The sequence below is a fragment of the Schistocerca gregaria genome, chromosome 7 (genome assembly GCF_023897955.1).
Source record: "Schistocerca gregaria isolate iqSchGreg1 chromosome 7, iqSchGreg1.2, whole genome shotgun sequence".
NCBI lineage: Eukaryota > Metazoa > Arthropoda > Insecta > Orthoptera > Acrididae > Schistocerca > Schistocerca gregaria.
Window position 1 is genome coordinate 426,419,907 of NC_064926.1, and position 25,317 is coordinate 426,445,223.

At 39.8% G+C, this 25,317-nt stretch overlaps 1 protein-coding gene across 3 annotated transcripts in view; it reads left to right on the top strand.

Annotated features, from left to right (window-relative positions):
- The window catches only part of LOC126282034 (vascular endothelial growth factor receptor kdr-like), a 329,784-nt gene that overhangs the window by 165,587 nt on the left and 138,880 nt on the right, over positions 1–25,317 (top strand). The window contains exons 5-8 of one of the 3 annotated variants that reach the window (XM_049981444.1): positions 3,877–4,041; positions 21,112–21,235; positions 23,995–24,137; positions 24,338–24,524. In XM_049981444.1, the coding sequence (XP_049837401.1) occupies positions 3,877–4,041; positions 21,112–21,235; positions 23,995–24,137; positions 24,338–24,524 (619 nt within the window). Of the gene's footprint in view, positions 1–3,876; positions 4,049–21,111; positions 21,236–23,994; positions 24,138–24,337; positions 24,525–25,317 lie in introns of all 3 variants that reach the window. The other 2 variants (XM_049981445.1, XM_049981446.1) reach the window with 2 other exon arrangements.

Consider the following 25,317-nt stretch of genomic DNA (forward strand, 5'->3'; position numbering starts at 1 on the left):
TCTTCAATTACATATTAAGTCTTACGATATTTGCAGTTATCCATATGTTTTGATTAGCAACACTATCATAAAAACTGCATACACTACAAAAATCAGTGTACCAGAAGTAATGATCTGAACAGTGCATCAAAGTGAAATTCAGCCTAAATAATGTTCCGAAAACTTATATATACAACATGTAAATTACAGTAGTAAACTGTATCCATGTCAGATAAAGGTTAGAGAAAAAAAGTTCAGCTACTTGGAAACCAGAAGTGTTCCTTGGGGTATGCAGAAATGGTCAGATTCAAATAGTGTTGATTTCATGTTATTGCTTTTTCCCCTGAATGAGTTCATTAATTTCATTTTTGACCTAGACTACGGCCATCAGCCTAAACCAGGGAAACTATCCTGGTCTATCGCACTACCACCAAATCTTATTGACAAAAGATAATAAGGTAAATAATATTTACCGGCATGTTAGTGCCACACATTATATCAGGTCTCACCCCTATAAAAAAATCTTCCTACATTGCTCCACTGTAACAGTTTGACAGCATGCTAAGACACATAGCACATTTTTAATGATATGGTGCTTCTGGGCAGTAGCATCACTGTAGACATTTATCATCTCTCTGGATGATTTGGCTACTGACATCTTTGTAATGTTGATTTTCCCTATTTATATGCATATCAAAATATCATCTTTATAATGTCAATAATATGTAATATAATCTCATATTTCTAATTCAATAATACTTAATACCTTGAACATCCATAAAATAAAAAATAAAACAATGTATTAAGTCCAAAAATTAAATTAAAAACTTGACACAAAGAAAGAAAGGGAGAGATTCAGACACAGTCAGTCACTATCTGATGTACCGGTACGAGGTGAATTCAAGTTCTAAGGCCTCAGATTTTTTTTCTAATTAACTACTCACCCGAAATTGATGAAACTGGCATTACTTCTCTTCTTGGTAGATGCCGTGTTTCTTGACTTCTGCAAGGCGTTTGACACAGTTTCCCACAGTCGTTTAATGAACAAAGTAAGAGCATACGGACTATCAGATCAATTGTGTGACTGGATTGAGGAGTTCCTAGATAAAAGAACGCAGCATGTCATTCTCAATGGAGAGAAGTCTTCCGAAGTGAGTGATTTCAGGTGTGCCGCAGGGGTGTGTCATAGGACCGTTGCTATTCACAATATTCATAAATGACCTGGTGGATGACATCGGAAGTTCACTGAGGCTTTTTGCAGATGATGCTGTGGTGTATCGAGAGGTTGCAACAATGGAAAATTGTACTGAAATGCAGGAGGATCTGCAGCGAATTGACGCATGGTGCACGGAATGGCAATTGAATCTCAATGTAGACAAGTGTAATGTGATGTGAATACATAGAAAAATAGGTCCCTTATCATTTAGCTACAAAATAGGTCAGCAACTGGAAGCAGTTAATTCCATAAATTGTCTGGGAGTACACATTAGGAATGATTTAAAATGGAATGATCATATAAAGTTGATCGTCGGTAAAGCAGATGCCAGACTGAGATTCATTGGAAGAATCCTAAGGAAATGCAATCCGACAACAAAGGAAGTAGGTTACAGTACACTGGTTCGCCCACTGCTTGAATACTGCTCAGCAGTGTGGGATCCGCACCAGGTAGGGTTGATAGAAGAGATAGAGAAGATCCAACGGAGAGCAGCGCGCTTCGTTACAGGATCATTTAGTAATTGCGAAAGCGTTACGGAGATGATAGATAAACTCCAGTTTAAGACTCTGCAGGAGAGACGCTCAGTAGCTCGGTACGGGCTTTTGTTAAAGTTTCGAGAACATATCTTCACCGAAGAGTCAAACAGTATATTGCTCCCTCCTACGTATATCATGCGAAGAGACCATGAGGATAAAATCATAGAGATTAGAGCCCACACAGAAGCATACCGACAATCCTTCTTTCCATGTACAATACGAGACTGGAATAGAAGGGAGAACCAATAGAGGTACTCAGGGTACCCTCCGCCACACACCGTCAGGTGGCTTGCGGAGTGTAGATGTAGATGTAGATGTAGATGTAGACGTAGACGTAATCGCCCTGCAGACGTACACATTTTTCACAACGCTGACGCCATGATTCCATGGCAGCGGCGAAGGCTTCTTTAGAAGTCTGTTTTGACCACTGGAAGATCGCTGAGGCAATAGCAGCACGGCTGGTGAATGTGCGGCCGATATTTTTTTGGTTACAATGAATCTGTGTGCTTCCATTGAGCTGACTGGTCTTTTGTTTCTGGATTGAAAAATGGAATCCACGTCTCATCCATTGTCACAACCGACGAAAAGAAAGTCCCATTCATGCTGTCGTTGTGCGTCAACATTGCTTGGCAACATGCCACACGGACAGCCATGTGGTCGTCCGTCAGCATTCGTGGCACCCACCTGGATGACACTTTCACATTTTCAGGTCGTCATGCAGGATTGTGTGCACAGAACCTACAGAAATGCCTACTCTGGAGGCGATCTGTTCAACAGTCATTCGGCGATTTCCCAAAACAATTCTCTGCACTTTCTCGATCATGTTGTCAGACCGGCTTGTGCAAGCCCAAGGTTGTTTCGGTTTGTTGTCATACGATGTTCTGCCTTCATTAAACTGTCTCACCCACAAACGCATTTTTGACACATCCATAACTCCATCACCACATGTCTCCTTCAACTGTCGATGAATTTCAATTGGTTTCGCACCACGCAAATTCAGAAAACGAATGATTGCACGCCGTTCAAGTAAGGAAAACGCTGCCATTTCAAGTATTTAAAACAATCCTCATTCTTGCCACTGGCGGTAAAATTCCATTTGCCTTACGGTGCTGCCATCTCTGGGACGTATTGACAATGAACGCGGCCTCATTTTAAAACAATGTGCATGTTTCTATCTCTTTCCAGTCCGGAGAAAAAAAATTGGAGGCCTTAGTACTTGAATGCACCTCGTACATGAAACACTAAACATTCAGGCTTTTTAGACTGATCCTTTCCCACTGGAGAATGCTAGGAAAAAAAGCAGAAACAAAAAAGATAAGCTATTTGTGTGGATAAATATGCTACCTCAAACACTCAACAAGGAAATGTAGAAAAAACAAACTAAAAATTGAATATTATGTCTTGCTTTTTGATTACAGTATATTAACATATTTTGTTGTTACATCTGAATTTGTAAAAATGCACTTGCCAATGAGTAGAAAGTCAGTTTTGAGAACATTAATTAATTTGTTATAAAAAATAAACTATTTCTGCTATACTGCCTTAACATCAAATTCATTTGCTTGATATAAAATTAAATTTGAATGCAACCCAAAAGCACATAGTGTGGCACAGAGCTACTGAAGTTTTGTACCAAATGTCACTATACTAAAATTTGTTAAGTCAGTTATTTGTTACGATGATAAGTAACTATTATCTTTTAAGGTTGTTTATGTTCTTTCATTATCACTAAACATACTGCACTTCATGAAAGTGATAGTAAAGTTATTAAACAGTTGTTAGACTGTTTGTTAGCTATGTTAGTCTCTTGTAAATTCAGTGATTCTCTCAGGACACAAAACAAAAACAAATACATTTTTATATGTAACTTTTAATAAAACCAAAATAGTCTTCAGACATTGCATGAAATACAGTTGAGTAACTTGTTCATCTTTGTATGTTGTTGTTTTTGTGTTTTAATATATTTTCATCATTATTGAACTTTTAAAGGGAGTTTGCAACATCTATTAATTTCACTCAGTTACTAGTGGAATCTTATGTGTAACTGTTCATTACATTTGTTTTTATTTTTTAATAAATTTAAAACGTTTTAATTCTTCAAACGTCTTTCAAATATGGTAATATTGCTTTTATTTAATACTCAAGCTGCATATTGGTGAAAATGATGACCTTGGAGTCATCAGATATGACCAGAAGGTGGGCTTCATTCTGGAAAATGTCCAGGTGATAAACAATGGATTCTATAGTTGCTGCGTACTTCCTGGTGGCATCTGCAGTGAAGACGAATGTCCTCGTCAATATTCTCTTGAGGTGCTAAGTATGTAGTGAACTCTGAGTGTTGATATTGTTTTTAATGGTTGCACTGCTATTAAAATATAGAAACTTGTATTCGATATTCTATATAATATAGGTTCACAAAGTTTGATAGTTGTAGCAACAGTAATAGTTCTTAAATTTGCAGTTAAATTCCCTTTGTCACATCAGAATCATAAAGGAGATATAAAATGAGCAAAAAGCAATTAGTGCCCAACACAGTACTATTGTTATGAAAGATGAGATATGTTATTTTATAGAATGCTGTACATTGTTTTAAACGGAGTCTCTTCTATTTGGGGTGTGCAGTGCACAATTTTCTGGTTGTATTTTAGCCAAAAACACACAATGTCATTATCAATTGAGGGTTGAGAGAGGATATGATAATCACTACAGCATGTAGCCAACTTGCAACTGGATAGAAAACAGTGGCAATTAAAATGAATGAATGCACACACAAGATGATGGTGTCAGAGAGTTGCAAAAGACCAATATCTATCATAGAAATACATGATGCTATTGTATGGCTTACCATTTTCCTACTTTTATCTCCCAGTGTTACTGAAATTGTCAGTGTATTCGTTTGTATATTACTGTGGGGGTGAATTAGATATTACAGGTCTAAAACCTCAACCTATCTTACATATTGTAATTAATGGATATTAATTTCTATTTTTCAAAGGTATTTTACAGAATAATGTCATAACACACTGTTGATGCAACCAACATAACAAATCTAAAACAGTAACAAAGCCATCAGATTTCTTGTACTTTTGACTGTTTATAGGGGATATTTTCTTAAGCAGGCTAATACAACTTCTGCATAATTTAAAGTCTCTGGATCATGTCCTCTGAATAGATTTATGAAAAATACTGACCAGAGCTCAAAGGAGGAAAAATAAATGTTTCTGATTGGAAACAATAAAGCTCTGATTTGTGCCATTGTCAAATATTAATTAGCAACTGCTGCAGTTTGTCTTTGTAGTGTAAATAGTGGATGAGGGGGTTGTATTTGAAACTGCTGCTCCCTGTTGCTAGACACATTGCCTGAAGTCCTTCAGTAGTCTGCAGCTGTAACATTTGCTGCGAAACACTGACCCTGACATTGGATTTCCTATATTCTCCAAATTGACAGAAATTATTCTTCTATCACATTATCACACAGTTGTTCCCTTCATTGAAGACTTATCCTCTCACTCAATTGTCTATCACAGTAGAATTCTTTCCACACTCATAATGTTGACGCCTTAATTTTTAATGTCTGTGATTGTTGTTTTGACTTTTCCACTTGCTGAAACTGTCCTCCTGACAACCATTTCCTTTTGGACTTCGCATCTTTCTTGCAGCCATTTCACTTTAGCTCATTGGACTTCCTATTGACTTCATTCATAAGTCACATATTATTGTATTCTTTTCTTTACCTGAAACCTTTTTTGTGTTCTCCTCTTTCTTCAATGAATTGAGGTACTTCTCTTGTCAGACAAGGTTCCTTCAGTTACTTTCCAGCTAACTGTGTCATATGCAGGAAAAGCAACCACTCACCTAAAGTAGATTGATGCATGGAGCAAAGAAACACACAACAGAAAACAGCATTCACACTAGCTTTTTTGCACTAGCTCTTTTTCTAGCAATAGCACTTACATTCACACAGACACAAACACAACCACACGAACACCTAAAGGCACACTCCTGTGGCCATGGCAAGACTAATTATTTTCTTCTAACTGTATTTGTCTGCCTAACTTCTGGGATTGCCCTTTTTAGGGCTATCTATTAATTAACAACTGAATTGTCTACTGTGCTACTCCTTATCACAGGTCTGGTTTTGATTTCCATAAAAGTAATCCTCTTGCTGAACTACATATTATAGTGATATGAATGTGTGGTGTCTGGACACCATATATTCACTGGAAAGTACAGGCACCACGCATTCATGTAATTGATTCACCTTAATGGGCAATGAATCAACCACTTTCAGTCTGGATGCACAATTAAGTTCGGCCTACTATGAAAATATTAAAGTAGCAAATGTGAAGGACATGGACAGGGATTTGCGAATATGTGGCACTAGGAGTGGATGTAGGTCAGCTGGGAGGCACACCGAGGTAGTCAGACCATTTGCAGTAAACACTGTGTCTGGATGATGCAGTGGTTAATGCAACTACATAGTAAGTAGGAGATTCTGGGTTCAAATTCCAGTGCGACATTTTATGTCTTTGCTGATTCCGCATAAAGTCCCTCAGCATCTGACATAAACAGTCACCCTTCACACTTCCCCCTAACAAAATATTTATGGTGAGTCACTCTTTTCTGTACCTCCCTACATATAAAAAAGTCTACTCTTTTCTTATTCAATTTATCCAAAATGTGGTTGGCTAGAAACCACATCTTTTTTCTGCCCCATATCTCTGAACACTACCACATTTTTTGCTCATGGTCACTTCTTCCTTAACAGTTCCCTCTCTCAGATCTGAATGGGAAACAAATCTGAAATTTTTGGCCGATGGAGAGATTACGACATGTCATGAGTCACTGGGGATGTTTTCTTGCCATGTGTATCCTCATGCCGTAGACAGTTACCATCCGTAAACCACAGGCTGTTGACAATTCTTCAGTCATTTTGTGCTGTTTCATACCCCAATGGCAATAATGTATCGTGTAACTCCAGCTGCTCCTCCTCCTGCCCTATTTGACAATGATGTAGGCAAGTTGAGGGTGACTCGTTGTACCAGAAGTCTTTGTTCACTATTGCTGATGATTTTTATTGATGATTGATATAGTGACAGGGATCAAACTGGAGATGTACTAGATGTAAAACATTATTTTTAATATATCGATTCATCAAAAACATTGATTCTTATTTGAACTTAATGGAATGACGTGTTTTGAATAAGTTGGTATTTAAATTTGTTCTCTGGGAGTAATGCCTTTGGTGATTTGGACACTTTTTGTTTAACAAATTTGCTTAATTTAAAACAGTAGTTATCAACTTCACTGCTTTTAAGATAAAGAAAATTATAAAACTGATTTACTGAAATGGACATGTACCGTATTAGAATGGTATCAGAGAATAGTGCTGACACTGGTGAAACTGAATATCATTCTGTGAATGTATGAGGGTCTTTCAATAAATATTGCCCTAATGTTTTTACAGCCTGTTCTAGACAAAGATGGCATCAATAAAATTGTGTGGTGATAGGATGCTCCAAAATCAGGTGAAATGAAGTAGTTTTTCATGCAGAAAGTGTAAAGAAACGTGTTGTCAAAGGAGTTCGGTGCATCAGGTGCAACCTTTGGTTACATGAGAAGTGTATGAACGTGTGTCTTAAATTTATAAATGACTAGAGGTTGGCAAGAAATTGCTTATCTGTTATAAATCACAGTGATTGAGAAGTCATAGATACCACAATAACGACTTCACAGAATCTGGCTGTGATTTCAGTCACAACTGAGTCTCTAGCATTAAACACCATGTGCCATCTGTTGGGATGTCCACACTTCATTCTGAGAACTTTGTCTCTCACGATATGGATGTATTACACGCTTATGGTCAAAGAAATGAACCAAGTAGCTATTTTGCTCTGAAAAAAATTTTATACTTGGTTGAGAATTGGTGCAGCCGAGTAATGTGAAGGCCAAATAAAGGTGATGCTGATTGACAGACCTATATCATAGCCTGGAATTTTCATGACACATTTAAACACACGCTCCATCATAAAAGCTAAAATTGCATGGTAATTTCGAAAACAGATAATGGATAAGTCTTTGAGTATTTTGATGCGTATTACACACATATTATACATTAAACTACAAAATATGCAATCTGGCACCTACTATGTAACATTTTATCAAATGTATAACTGCTGTTCAAATGGTGCATATTATTTTTCTGGCTGGAAAAAAAATCTCAGGTTGTTCCGTAAGGCTCCTTATTAGGCTCAGTCCTGTTTCTCTTCTGTGTTAATGACTAACGATTAAATATCAGGTCCCTATCAATTCTGTTCACAGATGAAACTCCTGTCTTCGTTGAAGATCAGGATTCGGAAAAAATTCCCAAATCTGTGATCAGTACCCTCAGTACCATAGAAACTTGGTTTCAGCCAAATAAGTTGAATCTAAACATACCTACGACTCACATGATACAGTTAAAAACTAAACAGTCAAAATGTGAGCAGATTATGGTTGTACACAACAACCAAGATATAGAAGAAGTTGACTCAGTCAAATTTTTAGGTTTAAATGTAGATAAAAATTTAACATTGAATACTTAGCAAATAAACCGAGCAACTTTGCATTTGCAATCCAAATACTATGTACTGGAACTGACATGTACCATTAAAAAGTAGCATATTATATTCAAGCTACTTTAAATCCATTATTTGGTGTAGTTTTTTTTCTTTTCTTTTCAGTGTAGATACTAAAAATACAGAAGAAATCATTGAAAATATGTGCACTGCTAATCACAAAGAACCGTGGCAACCATTATTTAGAAAAATTAAAATATTAACTCTGCCATCCTTATAGATATGACAGTGTTACATTTTTGTATACCAGACGTGAATTATTTGAAGGAAACCAAGCTAGAAACGAAGCAAATTTTATGTTACCCACCCACTGCCTCGGACTGTGTGCCCAGTGACCTCAATACACGGGAATGAAAATTTTTAATAAATTAAAAGGGAACAAATTGATGCAGATGAATTTAGGTCCACTTAAAAGAAAGCTGTATGAGGTACTGACACTGAAGTGTTACTACTCAGTGGATGAATTCATACAGGACTAACTGGAAATTTTAGCTGGATACAGCGCATTACATATTCCAAGAAATATCCTTATAGTGTTACTACTTACTGTAGTGCTATTATTTATTAGTGTAAAAATCATTGTAGCCGTATTATAAATTTTTGACTTGTCTTTCATATGCAAACCAAAGGGATTGCAAATGTATGTCATGAGATGAATAAAACACAATTCACTCACTATTCATAGAGGAAAAGTCATTTTATATGTCTCAAATGTGATGCATCATTTGCATGTTTGTGAAGTTTTGAACAATTCCGACAGATGTTAGGGGTTTAGTGAGCCATAAAAAATGGCTCCAAAGAAGGTATGAACATGCCTAAACGTTTCTGTGCAGTTAATAAGAGTACTGCTAGGTGACCCCGTGTGGGTTCGGGGGTAAGAATAGGCCCATGGTATTACTGCCTGTCGTAAGAGGTGAGTAAAAGGAGTCTCTCACATTTTGGCCCTTCTGTGATGGTCCTCTGCAGGGTTTGACCTCCTTATTTTGAATTTTTCCGAAGAGTGAGCCGATTGTGGAAGGGCGCCTTACATGGTGCATTGTGTCCATGGTGCATTGTGTCCATAGTGCATTGAGATCTTTAGCCTGCTTCCTTGTTGTCGCATTGCAGTCCCGCTCATTCTCCATCTCTTCAGCGAGGATACATTCCTGGGTGCAATTTCCGCCATGCACAGTGCAGGGTTGCTTTCTGCGGAGGCAACAACTGTGGGTGTCTTTGCACCTAAAATCCAGCATGATAGCCAGTCCGTTGTGGTGGGGCCACCATGTACCCTGTTGGTTGTAGCCTCCTGACAACACAGGGATCACTATGCTTATGCCGGCGCCGTTAACTCCCCACGTGTGCCAAGGAGTAGATGCCTATCTCCCTGGAGCATCGGGACTCCCAGCAATGGCCATCCTGCCAGGTGGCCCTTGCTTAGGCTGGGTGGTGCCCGTGCGGTGGGCCCTTGGTCTGAGTGGGTGGTATAGGCGGGTGACGTGCAATGAAGCGTGGTACATCATCTCTTGCTGGTGGCTAGCCGCCAGCTGTCTCTAAGCATTCTAGGGCTCAATTCAATGCTCAGACATATTATCCAAAATCGTTCCCCTCCCTGGCCACACTGTGGGAGGAGCGAAAGGCTAAGGATGGCAGCGAGACTTATTTGCCCTGTTTCCTAGTTTGTATGAGAGTTGATGGGGAGTCTTTCATGGCGACGAAGCCTCAGTTCTTTGTCGAGCATTTAGAGCACAAGTTTGGAGAGGTGGAGGGCTTGTCCAAAATGCATTCTGGGGCTGTTTTAATACAAACAGCATCCTCTGCCCAGTCACGAAGGTTACTTGCTTATGACAAGTTGGGGGATGTTTGTTACCATAACGCCCCATAAGACTTTAAATGTGGTCCAGGGTATTAAATTCCATAGGGATCTTCTTTTGGAGTCTGATGACGAGCTGCTCGCCAATCTAGAGCGGCGAGCTGTTCGTCCGGCGCATTCATGCGGGTCTGAAGGATAATCAGGTTGCTACTGGTGCCGTCATCTTGGCCTTGGAGGCTGATACATTACCAGAGAAGGTCAAGGTGACGGTCCACCGGTGTGACATCAAGCCCTATATCCCTCCCCCGATGTGGTGCTTTAAGTGCTGGAAGTTCAGCCATATGTCTCTCCACTGTACTTCCAGCCTCGCATGCCAAGATTTCGGACGTCCATCACATCCCAATAGTACATGTGCCCCGCCTCCGATCTGTGTCAACTGCAGACAGCGTCATTCACCTTGCTCGCCAGACTGCAGGATCTTGCAGAAAGATGGGAATACAAGTCACTGGACTGACTGACCAATCCTGAGGCTAATAGAAAATATGAGACACTCCATCCTGTGTGCATGACTTCCTCATACGACAACAGTGATAGCCCCATCTGTTGCACCAAGTACGGTCGGCTCTCAGAGCCTTAAGACGACACCTGCCCCCTTGATGGTGAGGAGGGCACTTCCCTCCCTGTTGCTCCCACACCATGTACTTCAGGGACAGCACCCCCCCCCCCCCCCCCCCCCCCCCCAACCATCGGGGACAGGGGACATCCATCCCCACTACTAAGCCAGAGAAGTGTAATTCTTTGGCTTCTCTCACTGGGAAGGGGGCCCTGGGGTCACTCCATTCCCAGATTCCTGCCAGTGACAAAGCAGACACCCACCATTGGATGCTGAAGAAGCCCCAGGTAGCTGGTGGTAGGGCTTTGTGTTCCTCTTCAGTCTTCTAGGCTGAATCAAAGAAGCCCTCCCAGCTACAGCAACCCAAGCAACAGCGTGAGAAATTGAAAAAGACCTTTAAGACGAAGGAAATTGTGGTGGCACCCCCACCACCATCATTACCTACCAGCTCTGTGTCTGAGGATGGGGTGGAGATTCTGGTGTCCGCTGAGGACCTAGAGCTTGCTAGTCAATCAGCCACGATGGATGTCACTCCCATAGGTACTCAGTCGGTGGCAGCAGGTGACTAAGTGGTGTAATCTGCCTCCTCGGTTCCGTCACGCCTTTTTCGGCCATGGACAATGTCATTCTCCAGTGGAACTGCAATTGTTTTTTCCACCACCTTGCTGAGCTCCGACAACTTCTCAGCTTTCACCCTTTCCCGCTCTACATTGCACTACAAGAAACTTGGTTTCTGGTGATGCAAACCCCCGCCCTCCGTGGCTATTTAGGTTACTATACGAACGAGGTAGCATGTGAGAGGGTGTCCGTTGGTATCTGCATCTATGTCCTTCACTCTCTTTAGGGCGAGCGTGTCCCTCTTCACCAAAAACCTTTAGAGGCTGTCGCTGTTCGGGTGTGGATGCCACCACAGGCTGTTACTGTCTGCAGTCTCTATCTTCCACTGGATGGTGATGTCCCGCAGCATGTCCTGGCTGCGCTGGTAGCCCAATTGTCGCCCCCTTTTCTGTTCCTGGTGACTTCAACGCCCATAACCTTCTGTGGAGTGGATCAGTGGCAACAGCTTGAGGCAGTGCCGTTGAGCAAGTGTTGGCACAGATTGACCTTTCTCTTTCAAATGATGATGCCTTCACACATGTTAGTGTGACGCATGGCACATACTGAGCCATTGACCTTTTGATCTGTAGCCCTAGCCTATTACCATCTATCCAATGGAGTGAGCGTGACGACTTTGCGGTAGTGACTACTTTCTGATCCTTTTGTCACTGCCACAGCATCACTCTTCTGGGAACCCTGCAGTTGGGGTATGAATAAGGCTGACTGGGACATGTTCACCTCCATTGCCACCATTGAGCCGCTTTCCAATGACGCCATTGATGCGGTGATTAACTTAATCACCACCGGCATCGTTACTCCCACAGAATCTGCAATTCTGTGTCCTCCCGAGTCCCCTCGGCCTTGGTAGTCACCTGCGATCGCTGAGGCGATTAGCGATCACAGGCAGGCCCACAAGCATCATAAGTGGCATCCATCATTGGAACGCGTCATTGCCTTTAAATGGCTCCGTGCACAAGCCTGCCACCACATTTGCCGACACAAGCAGGAGTGCTGGGAAAGGTATGTCTCCACCGTTGGCCTCCGTACCTCTCCATCGCAGGTTCGGGCCAAGATTTGGTGACTCTATGGCTATCAGACCCCTGTCAGCATACCTTCACTTTCATTGAATGGAGAACTCTGTACTGACTCGAACACAATTGCACACCGCTTAACAGAGCATTTTGCTCAGAGTTCCACTTCTGCGATTTACGCGCTGCCCTTCTGCTCCCTGAATGAGCAGTTGGAATGACTGGGCTTTTCATTCCACACGCGTCATCCTGAATTGTACAATGCTCTGCTCAGTGAGTGGGAATTCCAAAGTGCCCTAGCCGCTTGCCCTGATACAGCTCACGGGTCAGATCGCATCCAGCCAGTGATGCCTCCTAGATCTTTTGAACCGTATCTGGGTTGAGTTCCCATTTGCAATGGCGGGAAAGCATCGTAATCCCCATATTGAAACCTGGAAATAACTCACTGGAGGTGAACAGCTACCGCCCCATTAGCCTCACCAATGTTCTTTGCAAGTTGCTCGAACGCGTGGTAAGACGGAGGTTGAGTTGGCTACTTGAGTCTCAGGGCCTTCTGCCTCCGTCTCAGTGGGTTCCGTAAGGGCCGCTCTGTCACCAATAATCTGGTCTGTGTGGAGTCTGCCGTCTTCAAGGCCTTTGCCCACCACCAGCATCTGGCTGCCATCCTTTTTGATGTGCAGAAGGCGTACGATACGACATAGCGACATCATATCCTCTCCACGCTTCATGGGTGGGGTCTTCAGGGTCTGCTCTTGATTTTCATACAAAATTTTCGGTCACTTCATTCCTTCTGCGTGCAAGTTGCAGCCTTCCATAGTTCTGTCAGAGTTCAGGAGAATGGGGTCCCGTAAGGATCTGTCTTGAGTGTCTGCCTCTTTTTAGTTGCAATTAATGCGCTCGCTGCATGGTGGAAACGTCTGTCTCAGCTTCCTTGTATGCTGATGACTTTTGCCTATACTATAGCTCCACTGACATTGCAGCTGCTGAATGGCAGCTGCAGGGTGCTATCCGCAAGGCGCAGTCTTGGACTGTAGCGCATGGCTTCCAGTTTTCGGCTACCAAGGCCTGTGTTATGCATTTCTGTTGGCGTCACACTGTTTACCCGGAGCCACGGCTTTATCTTGACTGCAAACCTCTTGTTGTGGTGGAGATGTATCGGTTTTTGGAATTGGTTTTAGATACCCGGTTGACTTGGTTGCCTAATATCCGGCACAAATGTGCTGGCGGCATCTTAACGCTCTTCGTTGCTTGAGTCATACCAGCTGGGGTGCCGATCGGTCTAGCCTTCTATGACTGTATCAGGCATTAATTCAGTCCCATCTAGATTATGGGAGCCTGGCTTAAGGTTCGGCATCACCTTTCACATTGCATTTACTTGACTCCATCTTTCACAGTGGGATCTGACTTGCCACTGGAGCTTTCCGCACAAGCCCAGTCAACAGCATACTTCTGGAGGCTGGTGTCCCTCTATTGCAGATCCGGCACCAATGATTACTGGCTGGTTTGCTGCACACATTTCCCATATGTGTCTGCCCCCGTAGTGTGTGCCGTGCCCATACCTTCGGCTCGATTTGGCACAGGGCCTGAAGGACTCAGTCCCACTTCAGGCCCTCCACTGCCACTTTCTTTCACTCCTTGCCGTATTTCAAGGCTCTGATGTGGTCTGTACCAATGGTTCAATGGTTGCTGGTATGTTCTTACTCTAGGGGATCATTCTGAACAAAGCTCATTGGTGGCTGGCTCCAATGTTTTCACTGCTGAGCTGGCAGCCATCTCTCACTCCCTACAGTGTATCTTCTCATGCTCAGGTGAGTCCTTCGTTATCTGTAGTGACACCCCAAGCAGTTTACGCGCTATCAACCTGTGTTTTCCTCGCTCTTGTCAGGTGATGGCTATCCAGGAGTACCTCCATACTGTTGCCTGTTGTGGCCGCTCCGTGTTCTTTGTGCGGACCCTGAGTCGTGTCGGCATCCCGGGAAACAAACAAGTAGACACACTGGCCAAACAGGCTGTCAGTGCCCCGGCCTTGGAGATTTGCCTTTCAATCTGATCTGATCTCAGGTCAGTTTTGTTGCAGAAGGTACTTGGTGCCTGGGGTGATGAATGGCGCACCCTGCCTTTACCCAACAAACTTCGAGTCATCAAGGAGGCTACTGGTGTGTGGCTTTCCTCCTTGCGAGCTTCCCACAAGGACTCAGTTGTTCTCTGCCGGCTACGCATTGGACACACCTGGCTGACGCATGGTCATCTCTTGCAGTGTGAGGACCCACCTCTCTGTCGCTGTGGATCAGTGTTGACAGTGGTTCATATCTTGTTGGTCTGTCCATTTTTAACTGTGCTCAGGCAGACGTTTGTGCTGCCAGGTACACTCTTTGAACTTTTATCGGACGACGCTGCAATGGCAGACCTAGTTTTGAGTTTTATTCATGCAGGGGGCTTTTATAGCCCGATCTAAGGGTTTGTGTCCTTTCTTGTGTTTTTTTTTTTTTTTTTTTGTGTGTGTTGCGTCTGGCCTTTGGCCTATGGTTTTAGATTGTGGTTTTTAGTGGTTTTCTTGGTGGTTGACTTTTATTTTTTGTTTTCATGGTCAGCCAACCACTGTCATACTCTGTGTGCTTTTGATTCCTTTTGTCTGTGTCTTTCTGGTTCTATGTCGTCTGTTGTCATCTCAGTTGCTTTTCTCTCTTCTTTTTTTTTTCCCCCTTGTAGGATTTTATGGCCTTGGAACAAGGGACCGATGGCCTTTGTAGTCTGGTCCCTTCAACCCCCACAAACCAACCCACCAAGTATTGGGTGAAGGGCAAAGAGAGTTAAAGTGCCAATAAGTGGAGGAAGTAAGCTCTACAATGGGACTCGTTTGGGACACTCTGTCATAACCACTGCTACCAACATGGTGAATGTGTGGATGCCGTTATTAATGGAGAGCAACATCTAACAACTAGATAAGTTTGCTCTACAGCTATTGGTGAGCATTGGAAGTGTGTGCTTTGTTGAAAACTCTTTGATATTCAAAGGTGTACCGAGGATCGGTTTCAGGAACTCATAACAGACCACAAGATTAAAAGAAAAAGCATGTCATCTGAACTACTCAAGTAGTTTGAGGCCAATGGGAAGGCTTTCCTATCAGTGGTCATTCCAGGTGCCAAAACGAGCGTGCATAACTTTAATCTGGAAATAAAAGCCTGCCTTTAGAGCGATACCACACATGGTTACGCAACATGGAGTAGTTCAAGGCTGCTCTATCTGGTGGCAAAGTCATGATGACACTATTTTGGTATAGCATAGTGTCATTCTCATAGATGTCACCAAGAGGATCACTCATTAATTCAGGGGCCCATGTGAAGATGAAAAAAATGCAAGAACTATTTCTGACTTGTTTGGTCTGATGAGAATTGGAAAAAATCTTCCGCCAACACAACAGTCCACACCCTTATGCAATTATCTGGTTTTGGGAACACATTACCAAATTGTGTTGGAAATCATTGCCTCATCCATCCTAAATTTTTCTACATATACCTTTTACTTATTGTGTATGATCTCTTTTGAAATACTCTCATCAACAATTGATACCCCCACTCCCAATGCCGTTTCCACTTCCGGGGAGCAGACATGATACGCCTCTTGCTGGATTGTGCGAAGTGCTGTCTCCAATTTCCTTTTATCTCATCTATCGCTGCAAGTCTTCATCCTTTCATCAGGGTTTTCAACTTTGGAAATTAAAAAAAGAAACAGTTCATACAAGCCAGGTCTGGAGACTATGTAGGGTGAGGCAGCACAGTGATTTTGTTTTCTTGATCAGTAGTCATGCTTGATTCGTGATCATCCAACTAAAGTATTACATTCATCTGCACTCTCTCGGGCAGCCAGTTTTCGAATGGCACACACAATTTCTGTGACATTGCTGACATTAGCGTTGTTGATAGCCATCAAATGGTAATCATTAACTTCCGTCTGGCCATTTTAAAACCATGTTAACCATTCGTAACACAAAGTACAGCATATGCACACATCACCGTAGGCCTCCTGCATCATTTAGTGTGAGTCTGTAAAGGGTTTCTTGAGTTTTGCATAAAATTTAATGCAGATGCATTTCTCCTTTAGTGCAGCATGGCATTCTACTGAATACAGCTCTGTACAATAACTAACAGACATACAACAGTGAAACATCTCACAGTTACACATTAAACACAGGCATGTTCAGGGATGCCAACCACATTTTGCTCCAACACACCATTGGTTTGAAGTTAGGAATTTTCTGAACAGACCTCATACTAGGAATTACTCTAATTTTCGTATTATGATGATGTCTGAATCATATATAAGAAATATTTATAGAATCGTGGTTTTGTTCAGTTCATATGATAGGGACGTGTGAAAAATGCTCACTAATATTGAAAATCCAGAAGTAGTAGGTAGGAAATAGAATTATATCAACTTAGAGAGAAGTATGTATTTTGTTAATGTACTTAAAAAAAAGTTGATGTGTGTAATCTTATCATTTGTAGACATTATGAGGGACATTTAGGAAATAATGACTATGTACACACAAAGTGCTGATCGCTAAACATTGTGATGCATGCCAGTTAGCTCGTTTACCCATCTCGGATTGAGCTGAGTTTTGTTGCCAAACAATTGTACCTCTTTATTGTGTAACCCTTCAAAATAGTTGTCTTTTGCAAATGCTGCCTAATGCAGAGTGCTTAGTATCGTTCATTTTTCTGAATACACAAAATGTTTGGCCTATCAAAATTTATAGGCAAATGAAGAGTGTTTTTAGTGATACTGCAGTGAATTGGGTCTTCAGTAGTGTGGAATGTTGGCAGCAGTGGTTTTTTGGATCCATGACAATCCGTGACCTCGCACATGAGTTAGAATACAGCAAGAACTTCATTGTCTCAAATAGGATATTTTTGGGCATTGTCCTTACAGCCCTGATTCGGCACCAAGTGATTTTCACTTATTCCAAAAACAAGAATATTTTGAGGAAAACCATTTGCAATTGATAATGAACTCAAACGAGCAGTGACATCCTGGCACAGATCTTTGGCGGTAGAGGAGTACAGCACAGGAATTGAAAAACTAGTCCCAGTTGGTGTAAGTGCCTTGATAGATACGGTGACTACACTGAAAAATGTAGTAAAGTTTTGTGTTGATGTCTTTAATTTTTATTTAGTTATGCCAAGAAATTTACTGCCTAGATGATCCTCATACCAATGTTTTGTAATATATCAGTATATGACTGACATCTCCATTCACAGTTGCTTTATTGTACATACCAGTATCATCTATTACACATGTAGATCTTGATTGTTTTGGGAACAGGAGGATATGCTAATTCCTCTCCACTCAAGTCTTACAGGTTTCAGTGAAAGTTCCAGAATGCTTGGCATCACTCAACACACCAGCAGCCATATGATACAAATTGCGGAATAAAAGCTCCAGCTGCATAAGTCCATGTACTAAATCTTGAGCGATACAAATCATTGTAGCTCCTGTGTATTTTTTGTTGTTATCGGCTTACCTTGCATAAGATAGCCTTCAGTTGCTCCTGTTTTTTTGGAATTCAGAAAATAACTTACCTTCTTGGGTGTTTTCTAGCCCACTTCCACTTCTTTTCATATTGCAGTTGTAATGCATTTATTTGCTTTCTTGTCTCTCCCAGTAATTTCAGCATGCATCTCACTCCATAGTTGATGAACCCACCCTCAAGTTTTGAATGATCTTCATGTTAAGAGATCATCTCTTATTGTCAAGAGTCAAAACTGTTAATACAAACTATGCATTAATGTTTAGTTTCATAAACATAAAAAAATTGTTTTGAAAATTTAATTAGCGTACCAAAATCACTTGAGGTCAGCTTTACTCTTCTATTCCTCGCTGTGACAATCAGTTGTATGGTAGTAACCATGTGCCATCATTAATAAGTTCTAATAGTAGCTATTTTTTCAGATGTGAAATTTGATGTAAACTAGTTTCAGTGGGTGAAGGAATGATTTCAGGTAGTGAAATTAGAGCCCAAGTAAAATTTCTTCACCTTGCAAAGACAACACTACAAATAGATTTTAATAAACAGAATGACTTTGTTTTGATTAACAGTTTGTCACCAATAGCCATTATTATTGGAAGAAACCTTAAGAATACCAATTCCATTCGCCACAGTATACTTGAGTTATGGTAGACTTCCAGCTGTGGTAATAATGAGAACAAAAGTAAGGAACTGAATGAACTTGGTACATAAATTCTGCTGTACAATTGTGTACACCAAACCAAATATAAGAATTATTGTTAGAAATATGCAGAACCACGAAAAACATAGAAAATGCTTCAGTTTGTCATTGCAAATATTTGCTCACATTAAACATGTGACTATTAACTTTTTTTACAGTCTAATGCTTGATTAGGTCTGAAACTTTGTTTGGGGTATTAGATGACATTTTTTCTTGGCCAGGGGTAATGGTCTCGGAAAGGTTGGGAACCATGGTTCTAGAGCAAGTGACAAGAGTATTGGTCTGTGTCCCATATTGGGTGGGAAGGAGATTTGAGCTTGTGTAAATACTGATTCATGAATGTATATTTGCAGTATATGATATGGTTCAGGTTTACTCTTTTCATCATCACTAGCATGTCAAAGAAGGGTAGATGTTTATCTTCCTCTACTTGCATGATAAATGAATACTGATGTGTTGACTAGTGTAGTGTTTCAGAGACTTATCGAAGAATTCCTTACTATGGCTCCAAATGATGAAGCCATCTACGTACCTGCACTGCACCATAGGCTTCCAGGGTGCTAGTCCGGCACCTGCTTTACAAGTGGTTTCCAAAAGACTAGGCATCTCTTTCCTGCTGTTTGTAGGAGTAGCCATTCTGCATAAACAAACATGATGCACGTTGAATAGTTTGATTGTGTCCCCTGGGGAAAGGGAACCGGTATTAACTACCGACTTATTTTGCAGCACATTTGTAAACAATAATTAATCATTAGAACCAGCCAGAATATTATTTGGTTAAAGTTCCTTAATCCTTTCCCTGTTTTCCAAATGGCAGCAATGCCCGCTTCTGATACATCAAAGCCCAGTCTCTCGTGGTGTCAGATTTTGCTCTTTTTTCAATCAACTAAATTTCCATCATTGCTTAGTTTGAGATTAAGTCATGTGGTAATGTTTAATTGACTCACTCAGACAAATGATACTAGTAAAGCTTCATATCCATGCAAGAGACAAGTACAACATATGACCTTCCAACACTATACAAATATTGACACCTTTTGGTAATTTTTATGTTGTATTTTGCGAACCATGTAATTATTATGCATAAATATTAAGAAGAAATGGGAATCAGTTAGGAGACAAGTTGAAATAACACCTCAAAACTTAATAAATTATTGACTGATTAGCAGGATGGAAACATTTGCAAATTTGTATATGAAGCAAGATGAGAGAGAGGGAGAGAAACGTATAGCTTCAAATATTGAGATAAATTTAGATATATTAACATTGTATTATTTTTATCATCAGGTTGATCTTTTATCAGAGAAAATAAAAACCTAAAAATTTTTAAAAATATACATTACAGTATTTATAATAGGATACATCAATATGTCCTGAATAAAAGTGATCACCAGCAGAAATTCAAATTGGAAACTGTGATTACTAACTGAACTTCCAGATAGTCTTGCTTTAGAGAGCTTTTGCAAAGAGTTCACAGATAAGGAAAAAAATCTGTAAAGGCGGTTGATAAACAAAAGAATGATGCAGTAGAGAAAAAGTAGCAAAAAAGGGAAATCAATAGGGGATGATTATCAGGAGGAAGGAGCAGCAACATAAATATGTGAAAAATTCAGGAAGTAACATAAATCCATCCAGTAATCCAGTGTTGTTCATAATTTGTTGCTGTTAATCTATTCTGTTTGTTTCGCACATTTCTTCTCTACAGAATATCTTCAAAAGTCCAGCTGGTAATCATACTTCTGCACACACTTGTAAGTCACAAAGCGGCTTTTCTGTCCAGAGAGCTCTGTAGATCATAATCCGTTCCATTCTGTAGATTTATCAGCTATAAAAATTAAAATCTCTCATACACGTGCTTCAGTAACAGTTTGGTTTGAGTTCTGAGATTGAACCCTTTCTGTTCTAAACAGACTGTTTCAAGTAAGCTGACAAATAATTTCAATGGTTCAGTCATTTAGCTCTTGTGAAAGTAGGTATTATTCTTACTTTGACAATAAAATGAAAAATTTTACATTAAACCTGAAACATGATAAAACTGATGGTTTCTAATACAGATACATATTAAAATGATGATTTGTGCTATAATATTGTACATAATCATTCGAAGGTGGATAAAATTGTTACATGCAAAGCGTAACTAATACGAAGATAATACATCAAGTTGTGGATGTGATTTTGTATTCTTCTAGGCATTAAGCTGGTTAGCTGTACTGCTCTCTACTTCAATGACACTGTTCAAATAGTGCAGAAATGTCATTCAGTGTTATCAAAAAGTGATGTGTATGAATAAACTGCCATAAGGCATTACGTTAGTTAAAAAACCTTGAAGAATGAAAATCTGAGCTTAGAAATTTAGTGGTCGAAGAGAAGGGAAAAAAGTGGTGCAGAATGTAAAAATGCCAGCACACACACTTTCTAAAAGCATTAAAAAGTGCAGTATGTTTCTATATCATTAAATTTTACATTCTCTTTCAAAACAGTAGTATATTGTGAAATTCTCACATTGCAGATGTTTCATCCCAGGGTGGGATACAGGCTCATTATTAAAAAAGTAATTAGAGGAGACATTTGCTCGTGTACTGCAACATATGGTAATAATACCCAACAAAAGTTCTTCTTTCTCTCGGTTATGAGTAAGTTTCAACTGTGTGCATTTGTGTTCTGCTTCTGTAGTTGTGACGTCTTATCCCACCCTGGCATAAAATATTAACAATGTTTCCTCTTTTAGATGAGCATTTAAAATTATAAAGTAACCTACCTTTAAGTTAATTAATATTAATTCAAATTGTTAATACTAATATGTGTTGTTAGTTCTGTTTTATTTTTGCAGCAAGTAAAAATAAGCATCTGCAAGTATTTCAAACTTGAAGATGCATATTCAGTAACTAACATTTGTACTTGAAGCCAAATCAAAATTTATAACCTTTAGTTTCACATGAATTCAGTGAAGCTGCATGTTAGTCTTAAATATTCAAAGAAATTGGTTTTTATTGTATGCACAGTTACTGCAATTTTTTATTTTAATTTGCTTGCTGTAATTATCTCTGTAGCTGTAATTTTACATCTTGTGTAAAAAATATAAGAATATTGTAAGAATTGAGCTTAATAGATGCTCCAATATGACACAAAACCAACATCCTTATTTTGAGTCATGGAATGCATAGAACAAAGAGTCTGTTTCTTATTGTTTGAACATTCTTTACTTGAAAAACATTCTATTCAAGTAATATTCACTTAAATATTTGTCATGTTTGTATAACAGTGTATAATTCACAAAAAGTTAATAGAGGACACCTAACATCAATACTTTGGCACCTAAGGGACCATCTGTCCTAATTATGCTCTCTTACTTGCCAGGAATTGCTGTTACTATACTCCTTAAATAAATCTAATGAAATTGTTAGCAACTCCTTCCCAAGTTTTCATAATGCCCACAATTTATTTCTGTTTGCTTTGCATCACTTGAAATTATGACAAGATATGACGTAGATCTCATTCAATAAAATTTTGGGCATTTCCCTGGACATCTCTTTCCATATGAGAGCTGCTACTGTGGTCTTCAGAAAACATCTTTCTACATGACCCTTTATAGGCATTCAATCACTTTTACAGATAATTACCAAAATAATGCATTCTCCTGTATTTTAGAATACATAATTACTTAGAATTTTTAATGGGGTTTCGTGAAGGTAGTCAGTCAGCAGCATATTACACTTTAAATTATTTATCTCTGCATTTGAGAAGTATGAGAGATAATGAAATAGCAGTGATCATAAAGTAGTGATGATAACAAAAGGATATAGTAAAACTCTGTGTCACTCGCATAGGGAATTAGAGGACAAAATTAGATTAATTACAACATGCACAGAGGCATTTAAACAATCATTCTTCCCACGAGCAATCTGTGAATGGTATGGGAAGAATTCCTGTAACAGGTCAAGCCCTGAAATGAGATAATCTCTTGATATCGTTCCCATATCATCCACTGTCGCTCATGTAACCTTCTTAACATACCAAACAAACAAGGAGATTTCCAGACCAGTATCCTTATCCCATGGTTCCTACTCATGCAGCCATTCCCACTGTTGAACATGTCTTGTGGACTCAACCAGTGCCACTTACTCCAGCTGCAACACTTGGGAATCATACAACATAAAAGGCAAAGTAACACATTAAACCATACATGTTGTCCACAGCATTTTATATGGGAATGTCTGTTACCAAACTGGCTGAGACCATTAAGAGCTATTGAAGTAGTGCTTGTTTCAAGAACCCCCAGTACCCAGTTGTTGAAAATTCTCCATTGCATAACTTAGGGGACCCGAGTGCTTTAATATGGTGCATGAGCTATTTGGATCCCAACACTCAATTCTAATTTCTCTTAACTCCGGAGGATGGAACTTTTTTTTTCAAACGTATCTATGCATCTTGACTTGACACCTTCCAAGATTTAACATACAACCTCTACCCTCTCATTTTTATTTATTATTACGAGAGTAATCCCAAAAGTAAGATATCCTATTTTTTTATAAGTACATAAACGTTTATTTCTACAATAGTTTACATCAGTTTACAGCTTGAACATTTAGCTACTTTTCAGCATAATTTCTGCCGATGCATTTTTGTAGACGCTGTGGCAGTTTTGTATGTCCATGTCATACTAGCTCGCCGCCATGCTGTTCAGAAAGTTATGAAGCTTTCCTTTCTCCTCGTCATCAGAGCTGAAACACTTTCCGGCCAAACTTTTAACCAAGTGAACAGGTGAGAGACACTGGGCACCAAGTCAGGACTATAGGGTGGGTTGGTGGGTGATTATTGTCGACTGAAAATGTTGCAGCAGAGCAACTGTTAGCCAAGCGATGTGTGGGTGAGCGTTGTCCTGAAGAACGTGTACGCCCTTGCTCATCATTCCTCTTCTCTGGTTCTGAATTGCCCATTTGAGTTTTTTCAGAGTCTCACTGTACCTGTCAGCGTTAATTGTGGTCCCAGTGATTCAGCTCTAGGGACAAGGTGAAAGAAGAGGTTCATAACTTTTTCAACAGCATGGCAGTGAGCTTTTATTACATGGGCATACAAAAACTGCCGCAACATCTACAAAAATGCATCGACAAAAATGGCGATTATGTCGAAAAATAGCTAAATGTTCAGGCTGTAAACTAATGTAAACCATTGTGGAAATAAACAGGTCTATGTACTTATAAAAAATAGGAGACCTTACTTTTGAGATTACTCTTGTATTATTTTTATTTTTCTCAATTTTATTAATTTAGTCATGTATTGTCTTTATTGATGTTTACTTTTTCATCTTTCTTGCGGAAATATTCTGTTCATTTGATGCATTTTTTCATAATAATGTGCACATCTGCCAATTTATTGTCTGTTGTTTCTACAGAACATGCAGATTCTGTAGCAAGACCAGCCATTGATGAGACCCATTTGCAACATGTGAAAGTTGGTGAGAATGTGACTATAGAGTGTAGAATTACTGTACCCACTTCAACAAGGTATGATTTGGAATGGATAGTTCCAAATGAGGTGAGCAGCGTTTAAATTCCCTTCTAGTTACTTTGTTGTATCTTTAATCTGTGGAGAGGGACTCGGGAAGCTATAAATAATGTAATGATGCAATAATTTTTTATAAATATAAATAATGTATAATGAAGGTGTTCTGATATGATACAGCATTTTGAAATTTTCCACCCATATTTGATTTTTTGACTCTTGTTTCTTAACAGAGTGAACGTATCACAGTAGAAAAAATTGAGATAGAGCCTCCAGTGAGCCCTGGGCACCATTTAACAACAGGAAGAAGAAAATTAAAAATATTTAATGCAAAATTGGAAGACACAGGGAACTACACTTGTAAAGTGAAAGATCATGCAAAAAATACCAACAGTGAAACGATATATTTGAAAATTTTTAGTAAGTAGATTTTACTAACATATTTTTTATCTACTCTCTTAAAACATTATTGGCATCAGATTGATTGAAAATTATTGTAGCTGAAATTTTGAACTGCCATGTATGTTTGAAATACATTTACATAGCAAACACTAAACTAGTGGAGAGAATTGTTAACCCTATTCCACTGTGTCTTTTGGCAAGGGAGAAAGCAGAATTCCATGGCAGAATGTAAGGAAAAACATCCATCTTGAGTTACAAGGTTACTTGCTAATTTAATTTAATTTCAACTACTTCCATAATAACACTACCTCAGTAGCTGGAAGTGTGTGTCGGAATCTCAGTGTTACGTTCCATAGGATGACAGGTACCAAGACAATGTTCTGCAATAACAGATTTGCGTGGCTGTTGTAAGTTTTTATGACACTTAAGCTCAGGGCACTGATCCTTTATGGTCCGAAAAGTCTAACCAATAGTGATGTGCCACAACTGCAAGGAATAAAATACACGCCTGCTTTACGCAGACCACCTTCATGCTTAACTATGTAAAAGTCCCTAATCTTATATGGGGGTCAGAAAACCCATTGCACATCACATCTCCACAAAATATGACTAGTCTTATTGAAATGTTCCCTGTGTAGAAAGGCTGTAGACTTTGGAACCAACTTGGTATTATCATCACTCACCCGGTGTGTGGTAGGTTGATAGTGCAACATAAGTCTGATTTGTCATTTAGCACATCCATTCTGATGAAAGGTGACCTTCAGATTGCCTAACACAGCTCACAAACTCTCAGGCTCTGAAACAACATGGG